The following is an 11,695-nucleotide window of genomic DNA, read 5'->3' as shown; positions in this document are numbered from 1 at the left end:
TGGGGGAATTCGACAAACGAGAAAAGTGAATTTCTAGGAACTGTGAGCGAATTCCGGCGCGTATTTTTTTCAAAAAAAGAAAAGAAAATTTTCTTGCTAGTGAGTAATGGAAGAAAATTTCTTCTCTTCGAAGAAATTCTTCGCTGGAATTCAACCACTGGTGTTAGAAAAAGAGTAGCATAATTCTGAATAATTTACTAATTTACTGGGGTAATTCCAATGAAGTTCAAGTCAGAATAGCTGAAGGAATTTCTTGAAGAAATTAAGATCGTGATAGTTTGAAATGTTAATGAGGATTTGCCGAACAGCATCCTTTAAAATATTTATTCATTTCCATGCATTACCAACTTCTTAGAATAGCTTATATATTTTTAAAATACCGATAAAAAGACTTAAGATTAATCTCCACCTGACAACGAACGCTGACCAAAATAGTGTTCATTCTTTTAATCTAAAATAATTGATCTGAATTACGCATTCCGCGTCACCCCGCTTGGAGATGCTATTGCAGGCAAGTCCAAAGCCCATCCATGCACGGGGCAACAGCAGCATCAATGCTGCACTGGTTTTTTTTTTCATACATAGACTAGGTCAAAGCAAGCGGATCCGTCTTCAATGATTTTCCTAATGATTTATTTATAGGTTCCTGCGATTGACTGTCTTTGCTGCTGCTGCTTTTCGAGAAGCGCGCGAGCACGAGCACAAACTGGTTCAATCAGCCAACTGCGATCGCGTGGTCGGTCGGTCGGTCGGTCGGCAAAGAGGAAAAAGAATAGCTCGCATTCCACATTAGGACATTTCGAGGGCTGCCGGCTGCTGGCCATCTAGCTAGAACTTGTGTCAACCCCCTCTTCGCAGAATCGCAGATCGTCCCTAGGCGCGCAAATGCTGGTGCGACTGTTCTAATGGTGGAGAGATCATCCGCTACGAAAGGGTATATAATGGCCACGGATCGATCGCTTAATGGCAGTTCAGTTCGGACAGTGTTTCCAATTAATCAGCCGATTCTCTGTGATCTCAAGTAGTCTCAGCGCTTTTATTTTTGTATTAGATTAGTGACCTTAGGATTGCCATAATGAAATTCTTGGTAAGTGTTCTGAATGTGATGGAAAACATGTTTTCTCAAGGTGACGATCTTCCCCTAGATCGTCTTCGCCTGCATCGCTGCGGCTAGTGCGGCTCCTGGATACTATGATGGATTCGATGCTGGACATGGATTCTCTTCGTATGCCGTGGCCGCTCCTGCTCCAGTAGTCAAATACGCTGCCCCAGCTCCGGTGGTGTCGGTAGTCCACGCTGCCCCGGCTGTCCATGCCGTTGCTCCTGCGCCGACGATCGTGAAGGCCGCTGTCCCTGCTGCCACCAGCTATGCTTCCATCCACCAGGTCCATACTCCAGTGGTTCACGCTGCCCCAGTCGTTAAGTACGCCGCTGCTCCGGTTGTGAAGTATGCCGCCCCTGCTCCTGTGGTTTCTTATGCTTCAGCTCCGGTCGTCAAGTACGCTGCTCCAGCCCCCGTAGTTTCCTATGCCCCGGCTCCAGTGGTCAAGTACGCGGCCGCCCCTGCCTACGTGCACGCTGCTCCAGCTCCTCTGCTGAAGTACGGAGGATACCACGGATACCACGGATGGTAAACTATTGCCAAAGAATACCGATCAACGAGAATTACACTGCCAGTGCTCAGACTTTCTAGCTCTAGGATATTTCTGGAACGCATTCGAGTAAAGCTGTGAACTGTGTGGCAGTTCACGCTCACTAGATGCCTTTTACCAATTATTTCGCTATAGAGTGGCAATACTGTAAGATAACTGCGTCCCGCAGTTGAATGAAAGATTGATAATGCTGTGAGAAAAATAAAATGTTTTGTTTTAAAAATTGCCTATAGTTCACTGAAGTTATCCTACATTGCGGTGAAAAATTGTCAAAGATTTTATTATGAGGTCTTATGAAAATTCCTTAGAGCACTTGTTGGTCCACAGTTAAGCTATCGAAGAGCCGGACATATTAGATTACTCTATCATCATCGGCATTGAGCAATGCAAAGTCTCCTCATACTGTTTGTTTTACGATGTCGAAATTTAGGGGAATTTACGTATTCTCGGCAGTCTAAGCGGATGCCGCGCTTCTATTGTAATTTACTCGGACATCAGGAGCCAAATCACGTGTTTGTCTATTTACATTTATGCGCTGCTCTATCCTGTATCGATTCACATGGATAGAATTGTTAAAAGCTTTTTGGATACGTTTTTACAATGCTCCGAACAGGTCTTATCAGTGTGACTATTGTCGGCAGCCTCGTTTTTTTCGGCAGCTTTCCCATAAAAACTGCAGGCGAATCTCTTCGGCAGCTCCAAATCAGCCGCGTTTTGAGGCGAAGACATTTGAATTGATCTCTTCTTTGGCGAAATTGTTTGTTCAGTCTCGGAAATCTCGTCAGTGGGAAGCTGATAGAACAAAGAATCAGCTGAATGTTTTCATTGGTGTGTTTTAGTAGAAAAATACTATGTATTTGACGTTTAAAATTTGATTGCCGATAATAGTCGAATAGTGTCGAAGCCGTAAGTTAACCTATCTGGTTTCTTTAGTTACTTACTCGTTTGTATGACATTTGCCAGAAAACCATTTGCCACAAAACCATTTGCCAGAATGGACCATTCCCCAGAAAGTCATTCCCCAGAAAGACCATTTCCCAGAAAAAATATTACTACATTACTTTGATTTGTGTAGCAATATTTAGGTTTGTAAAATCTTTCGAATCATTATGATTTTTCGCGTACGATACATAATTATATGCAAAATAATTGTGACGTAAGTTTTTATGCTTTTTGTTTGATAAAATGTTTTAAACTAATAATGATATCATAAACTTATTATATAGATAGCTGTAGGGGTAAACATGCAGCTATTCAGCAAGCTGACGGACGTGAGTTCGAATTCCACCGGGCGAAGATTTTATTGGATTGAAATATTTCTCGATTTCCCAGGGCATAGAGCATATTCATATCGGCAACACGTTATACACATGCAAAAATGATCAATTGGCAATACAAGTTCTCAGTTAATAACTGTGGAGGTGCTCGTAAGAACACAGAGCCTCGATTTGGCTCTGTCCCAGTTGGGACGTAACACAAGATAAGAAGAAGAAGGTGTTATAGATTTCCGAGGTTTTCATAGTTTCTGAGAAATAACTGTTTTCTTTTAATGTTAAAATAGTCATCAATTTTATACAAGCTATTAGGGGTCGTCCATTAACCATGTGATCATTTATGGGAGGATGGAAGGGGGCCTGGCCAATGACCACTATACAAACAATTCTTTTTAAATTTTTGTATGGACGAAAGACCCCGTGGAGGTAAAAAATCCGAAAGAATTGACCACGTTGTTAATGGACAACTCCTTATAGGCAACTGTATGTTCAACATTCTATTAATGATTTTCCCTTTTATTAAGATTAGGCTGTTCTTTAGGGCTAACTAATTCAAGGACTTATATGCTTCATAGGAGATTTACCCTTCTTTATATTATTGGCTAGTCTTTATAATTGTACTTTGTGTTTCTGCCTGCAGTTAACAGAAGGAATGGAAGTAATGTAAACAAGGTTATGTCATCTCAATTTCAAATAATTATAGCTAAAAAAAATCAATATAGGACTGCTGTCAATAAAAATGTCTGTAAAAAGGATTTATGTAAAAAATGCAAATATCGGAAATATGTCCTCTATTAAAAAAAACTTAATTGAAAGTGATTCAACAATGGAATATTTACCATGACCTTCAGCTAATTTCTCATTGAAGATTACTCGAGTGATTCCAAAAACATTAATCTTCATAACCGACTTGTTTCGTAGAGCAAGCGACAGAATATGAGAAACCAATATATGTGTGTTTTTTGGTTTTCGCCATTAACCTTAGTAGGGACCTTGGGTCTTTTTCGACCCATTTCAAAATTCAAATTAATGTAACTTTTGACTGAAATAACCTAGCAATTTGAAACTTTCTGACAATTATTTTTTTGTGGGAAATTTTGTTTTTGCGGAAACAAAAGTTTTGAATGACCCCTAGGGGAGCTTCCATAAAAAAAGTTACAAATTGTGACTTAGGGTCGTTTTCGACCCGAAAATTCAAACAGTTCGCAAAAATCAGTGTGTTGACCGAATTTAGTTATGTTGGGCTTAAATGAAGGGCACACATGTCTAGTTTCAGAAACCCTCCGGGAGATCCGGATTTGGTCACTGTGGCCACCGGGAACCTGCTACATATGAAAAAAGTCCCTTTAGAGACCCTTACTTTGACGACCTGTAGTTTCGTAACTAAACAAGTAATCTAAACCGTCCTCACGTGGACTGTGAAAAGAGATTCTCAAATCGCTTAGTTATTCAAACCCGGTTCCGGAAACCCGGAACATCCGAAAAGTAAGCTTCTATCGCAGTTCTGTATATGTAATTCACATCGGTGCTATTCGGTTGATGGATATTTTGGCATAATTTTTTTCTGTAATAAGGAACCAATTGCCAGCGCACATTCCCTGAAAAATTCGGTCCAGTAAGGTCAATGCGGAACAGGTTCCTGGAGTCCCGGAAGGTGGCCAATCTGGACAATTCGATTAAATTACTCAGGTTTGAACCCCAAAACCAAATGAATTGTGTCCAATTCTTTACGGTTTTATATGTTTGGATGTATTTTGCCGAAAGAATGAATGAATGGTTATTCTGGTCCTTTTGGAGCACCGGAATGGCCACCGAGAAACCCGTAATATGGGGCCACAAAGTTTTAGCACCAAAAGTAGGTATGCGACGGCTCAATCTTCATGATTTTGAATCCCTGTGATTCTGCCAGTTCAATAATTGATGAAGGACCACTTTGGTTCTTCTGGCCCAGCGAAATAACCCAGGAATGGCCACCGGAAGTCCCCATATTGTGGGACATTCCCGTTTTTGCATCAAAACTAGGCATGCGACGGCTCATTCTTCATGATTTTGAATACCTGTGACTTTGCTCGTTCAATTATTGATGAATGACCACTTTGGTTCTTCTGGCCCAGCGAAATAACCCAGGAATGGCCACCGGAAATACCCGTATTGTGGGACATCCCAGTTTATGTACCAAAACCAGGCATTTGACGGTTCATTCTTCGTGATTTTGAATACCTGTGTCACTTCTAGTTCAATTATTGATGAATGACCACTTTGATTCTTCTAGTCCACCGAAATAACCCAGGAATGGACACCGGAAATCCCCATATTGTGGGACATTTCAGTTTTTGTACCAAAACTAGGCATGCGACGGCTCATTCTTCATGATTTTGAATACCTGTGACTTTGCTAGTTCAATTATTGATGAATGACCACTTTGATTCTTCTAGCCTACCGAAATAACCCAAGAATGAACACCGGAGATGCCCGTATTGTGGGACATTTCAGTTTTTGTACCAAAACTAGGCATGCGACGGCTCAATCTTCATGATTTTTAATACCTGTAACTTTGCTAGTTCAATTATTGATGAATGGCCACTTTGGTTCCTTTGGCCCATCGAAATAACCCAGGAATGGCCACCCAGGAATGGAAATAAGGTACAGTGGGGGAAGTGTATCAGTTGGGTAAGTGGATCATTCGTCAATATTAAGCATAAATACTTGAATATGTTGAATGTTTTCGTACCATTGCTTCGTTTTAGGTTATATTCTTACGTCCACACTGATACTATTGCAAAACTGGTACTACACGTACACTAACACAAGCAAACTTGTTAGCTGCAAAAATTAATTAATTTCAAAATTGTTTTCCATCAATCAAAAATCCATTGTACCTCCGTCTAAAATCAAATTCTACTAGTTTTTCCGACACATGGTGAGCATTACAGTTCCAATTGAACTAATCACAATAAAAAATATGTGATTTTATGAATAAATATAGATATATTGTACATGGTACACTTACCCTTACTTTTTAATGGGGTGGGGTAAGTGGATCAAGTATTATTATCATTTATTGGCAGACTGCTTACGAGAATTTTAATAAGTGTTAATATTCGCAAATGTTGTTTTCCTTAATTTTTTTCATTCCCAGCTTAAATTTGTCAAATTGACCATAGAGAATTTAAATTAATCCACCTAACATTTTTTTTAATTATTCTGGTATAAAAAAAATAAAATAATAATATTTTCAAAACTTACACGAAAATTTTCGTGGATTATCTAAGCTGAGTTGCAAAAGAGCAAAATATACTAATTCTCCAATTGAAAGCATCTTATCGTACCTTATTTGACCATATAAATTATTCTAGACAGATGATACAAACATATTCATAAATAGAATGAAAAGATCAGTTTGTTATTCAAAAATAAATATAACTAATATTTTCAAACTACGAGTGTTTTTCGATAACATCGTTCGGAATAATCCTACAATATTTTTGTATAATTTATGTGAATAATTGGATGAATTTTCTCCAAATTATTATAGTTACAATTTTTTTTTGTTGTGCGAATTAGTGTTAACTATAGTATACATATTTTTAAATATATTTTGATTAAATAAAGATACTTTTTAATTTTAAAATTTACATTCTTTCTATACATAATTACATCACATTTGTTTTGGTATCCACTTACCCCACCATGGTGGGGCAAGTGGATCATTTAGCGCAAATTTTTAAGTTACTCATACTCAATACATAACAATCAGAAAAATCGAAATAATCGATGATTAGAAGTATATTAGTCCCTCATTTGTTATCCACAGAAAAAGTTTGAATTACATTATTCACGTTAGCTGTACATAACAATGACATTGACTATTGATTTTTCTGTATCCACTTACACCACGGTACCTTTCAGTTTTTGTACCAAAACTAGGCATGCGACGGCTCAATCTTCATGATTTTGAATACTTGTGACTCTTCTAGTTCAATTATAGATAAAAGGTCACTTGGGTTCTTCTGGACCACCGAAATAACCCAGAAATGACCACTGGAGATACTCGTATTGTGGGACATTTATTTTTTTTTTGTACCAAAACTAGGCATGCGACGGCTCAATCTTCATGATTTTGAATACCTGTGACTCTTCTTATTCAATTATAGCTGAATGAGCACTGGCTCTTCGGGACCATCTAAATTATTCAGGAATGGCCAATGGAGATACCCGTATTGTGGGACATTTCAGTTTTGTACCAAAACTAGGTATATAAAGGCTCAATTTCCATGACCTTGAATACCTGTGATTTTTTTAGTTCAATTTTAGATAAATTACCAATTTGCTTCTTCTGTACTACCAAAATAACCCATGAATTACACCTTAGATACCCGTACTATGCGATATTTAAATAGTTGTACCGAAAATAGGCATGCGATGACTCATTCTACATGATTTATGATACTTGTGACTCTTCTAGTTAAATTATAAGTGAATGATCACTCTGGCTCATTATTACCACCAGAAATCCCCAGGAATGACCATCGGTGTTATCTCTATTGTGGGACATTTCAGATTTTGTTTCAAAACTAGACATGTGACGGCTCAATTTTCCTAATTTTCTGAGCACGTGATCCTACTCACATAATAATGTATGGATGGCCAGTCTGGTCTCTTGCTGTCACTGAAATAATCCAGGAATGTCCACCGAAGAAACCCGTATCATGATGTACATAAGTGTTAGTACCATAACAAGAAATTCGACGGCTCAATCTTGCTGGTTTTTCGGGCATGTGACTTTTCTCATACAATAATAAGTAAAAGTCCACTGAGGTCCTCAGGTTTCAGGTTGGACGACTACGCTGTAGAATCGTTACCCGTTCTGTGGCGTAGTTGATTAACGCGTCCAGTCTAGCGTATTGGGGGTCGTGGGATTAAAGCTCACTAGAACGATCCCATTATTTTTCACAAATTTTACATTTCAATATGTCCAAATTGACTTTTGTGTCTACGAACTCCAGGTTTTATTTTTGGTCACAATTAGCCAGATTGATTATTCATCTATGATTGAACTTGAAAAGTCACAGGTATTCAAAATCATGAAGATTGAGTCGTCGCATGCTTAGCTTTGGTACAAAAACTGAAATGTCGCACTATATGGTTATTTCCGGTGGCTATTCCTGAGTTATTCCGCTGGGCCAGAAGAACCAAAGTGGTCATTCATCAATAATTGAACCAGCAGAGTCACAGGTATTCAAAATCATGAAGCATGAGCCGTCGCATGGCTAGTTTTGGTGCAAAAACGGGAATGTCCCACAATATGGGGACTTCCGGTGGCCATTCCTGTGTTATTTCGCTGGGCCAGAAGAACCAAAGTAGTCATTCATCAATAATTGAACTGGCAGAGTCACAGGGATGAAAATCATGAAGATTGAGCCGTCGCATGCCTACTTTTGGTGATAAAACTTTATGGTCCCATTTACGGGTTTCCCGGTGGCCATTCCGGTGCTCCAAAAGGACCAGAATAACCATTCATTCATTCTTTCGGCAAAATACATCCAAACATAGAAAATCGTAAAGAATTGGACACAATTCATTTGGTTTTGGGGTCCAAACCTGAGTAATTTCATCGAATTGTCCAGATTGGCCACATCCCGGGACTCCAGGAACCGGTCCGCATTGACCTTACTGGACCGAATTTTTCAGGGAATGTGCGCCGGCAATTGATTCCTTATTACAGAAAAAAATTATGCGAAAACATCCACCAACCGAATAGCACCGATGTGAATTACATATACAGAACTGCGATAGAAGCTTACTTTTCGGATGTTCCGGGTTTCCGGAACCGGGTATGAATAACTAAGCGATTTGAGAATCTCTTTTCACAGTCCACGTGAATACCTATTCAACAATATGAGGACGGTTCAGATTACTTGTTTAGTTACGAAACTACAGGTCGTCAAAGTAAGGGTCTCTAAAGGGACTTTTTTCATATGTAGCAGGTTCCCGGTGGCCACAGTGTCCAAATCCGGATCTCCCGGAGGGTTTCTGAAACTAGACATGTGTGCCCTTCATTTAAGCCCAACATAACTAAATTCGGTCAACACACTGTTTTTTGCGAACTATTTGAATTTACGAGTCGAAAACGACCCTAAGTCACAATTTGTAACTTTTTGTTAGGGACTAAGGAAGGTTAATCATGGCCACGTAGCAGTCCTGTTAAGAATTTCAAAATATCTCCGGTTCCAGATAGCTAAAACTAGCAATCAGGGTAAACACTGAAGATTGAAGAGTTTTCCGGCAGCCTGTCGCAAATGATGTAAAACTACTTTAAAACAATAAATAATGCGGTTCAAATTATTATTAAGAGTAAAACAGTTTAACGTTCTTTTCAAGGACTGAATAATGTATTTAAATATTTGACCGACGAACATTGGGTAGTTATTTGAGTTATATTGTTTCAATGATTATTGGCGCTAAACTGATCATATTTCAAACATAATTTTCCCTTCTTTCACTCAAAAGATGTTCTTTTTAGTTTTTTTGCATTTTTTTTCCGCAAAGATACACTGTACATATTTAAGAAATTATTCAACTAAACTAATTCGTGTCAAACGTTTCAGCTTTTTTGTTCTCAGACCAGCTATGTAAGTAGTGAAAATTGCATAAAATTGTATGCGAAGGATTTTAACAACATAGACTAAATAACACGGATCGATCAGTTGCGTTGTTTTATACTTGTTATAATATTACAAAGATATGAACATTATTTGGAGCAATATTTACGATGCGAGTGAAGTACTGTAGAAGTGACGCTAAATTTTAATTAATTTTGCGCTGCAGCTGCGCAGCGCTAGTACTCCAATCCTCTTGATGTACCGTCGTTGGGGGTGACAATGGGTCAAAAAGGGATGTGTACGAATTATTTATTGAATAACTATCGCAATTTAACTCCAATAAACTTCAAATTTGGTGTGTATGTACTTTGATAGTACATTAACAACTGTTCAAAACATTAAAGAAAAATATTTATTCACAGCGGAACCACAAGTGAATGAAAAATGACCCAATCTCACCCCATAGAGGGGGTGACATTGGGTCACTGTAATTGAAATAACTTGTTTTTGATAATATGGTTGCAAAACCATTCACAGCTGAAGAATATTGATGAAATACGATGCAAACAAGATGAAAAGATATCAAAGATGTTTCACAAGTATGATAAACCCACTTAAAAGAACGATTATACCAAAAAATTGAAGAGCTATGAGAAAAAATATGTAAACACAACATTCATCGTCAAGTTTACATAAATTTTCTATTTTTTTCCCTCGAATTGTCTTCAAAGTGTCATCCCCATTGCCATGAAGCCTATTCAGTTTCCCAAAAGGTGTACTGGAACAGTGATTATTTTAATTCTTCGCAATTAGTCAAATTTCGGAGCGACATTCCACGATCAATATATTTCAGGCAGATGTTGATGTCATAATCTCGATATTTCAGTGTTCCAACTCATTTGTACTGCCAGGAGATGTTTCTATAATATGAAAACACTGATAAATAATAAAATTAAAAAAAAAACAATCCATTTGATAAAATTTTACGATGTTGCTGCGCACGAAACACAGTTGCTGGATTGAGAAGTTGTCAAAACGCGTTGCATTGTTATTCAATGTACGGAATCCTCAAGTAGACTAGTTTGATGTTTCAGAGATGCTGTATTTAGAAAGAATAAACACATCTTAATGAAAAAGAGAACTACCGGCACCGTAAAATGTCAAAAAAGTGGACTTGCAATTTCATTTACTGTCGTTCTTGCTTGACCCAATCTCACCCCCATTTTTGATGTTTTAGACACCGTACCGAAAAAAATAAAATTTTTGTTGAAAAATCAAATATATTCCGTAAAATACGTGTGAAGTGTAATGAAAAGACTTTAAACCTTCTACTCATATAACGGTAGAGGTTAAAGTACATGCGTGATACTTTGCACAGGAGAAATTTAATGTTGTAAAATTTATCTAATTTCAACACACAAGTTTATTGATATAGTAAACAAAAACTACTATTTCTAAAAATGTATATTGTGATGAATTATGTGTAATAATATGTTCCCTAACATATGAATTATTAATTTAAGTAACATCACCGTTATTAGCTGAAATATTTCATAAATCATATTTTTCCGTTTTGACCCAATCTCACCCCCCAGACCCATTGTCACCCCCATCGACGGTAAATAATGTGAAAGTTGACTACACAATGTTTCATGCTATAAGTGCAAATAATATGAGTATATTCAAGATACAAAAATGACAAATATCGAAAATTTCGGTAGGCTTGAGGTGAAGATGCATCGAAGCCAAACCTCTAGCCAAACCTGGGTCTCTAGATTTGCGCTCTTGAAAATTTGAGGTTTGGCTTCGATGCATCTTCACAAATATGTCGATCAATTGATATCAAGGTTGAAAACGAATTACAAAAAATGATTCTGGGGAATGGTTTTCTGGCAAATGATTCATTCTGGGGAATGGCTTTCTGGCGAATGGTACATTCTGGGGAATGGTTTTCTGGCAAAAATCATTCTGGCAAATGGTTTTCTGGCAAATGTCATACAATCACTTACTCACTTGAAGGGCCAGAATCCAGCCAATCGCATCCAGTAACAATGAAAGCTTCCCAAGTAACAATGAAAGCTGAACAGTGAGAGTATTTGCTGAATATAAGGTGGTTAATGGTGTCTATGGTTGAACACGTTGACAGCTGATATTAACAGAAGCTTAT

At 37.9% G+C, this 11,695-nt stretch overlaps 1 protein-coding gene across 1 annotated transcript; it reads left to right on the top strand.

Moving 5' to 3' along the window:
• The first annotated feature begins 666 nt into the window (after nucleotides 1-666).
• Nucleotides 667-1,875, top strand: LOC110679237 (cuticle protein 16.5-like). Its single transcript, XM_021853393.1, has 2 exons — nucleotides 667-1,087; nucleotides 1,146-1,875. The coding sequence occupies exons 1-2, from the start codon at nucleotides 1,076-1,078 to the stop codon at nucleotides 1,632-1,634; spliced, it is 501 nt and encodes a 166-aa protein (XP_021709085.1). The 5' UTR covers nucleotides 667-1,075; the 3' UTR covers nucleotides 1,635-1,875.
• Nucleotides 1,876-11,695: the final 9,820 nt, after the last annotated feature.

Source organism: Aedes aegypti, chromosome 3 (assembly GCF_002204515.2).
Source record: "Aedes aegypti strain LVP_AGWG chromosome 3, AaegL5.0 Primary Assembly, whole genome shotgun sequence".
Classification (NCBI taxonomy): domain Eukaryota; kingdom Metazoa; phylum Arthropoda; class Insecta; order Diptera; family Culicidae; genus Aedes; species Aedes aegypti.
Note: the sequence above shows the minus strand (reverse complement) of the source record. Positions and strands in the feature narration are given on the sequence as shown.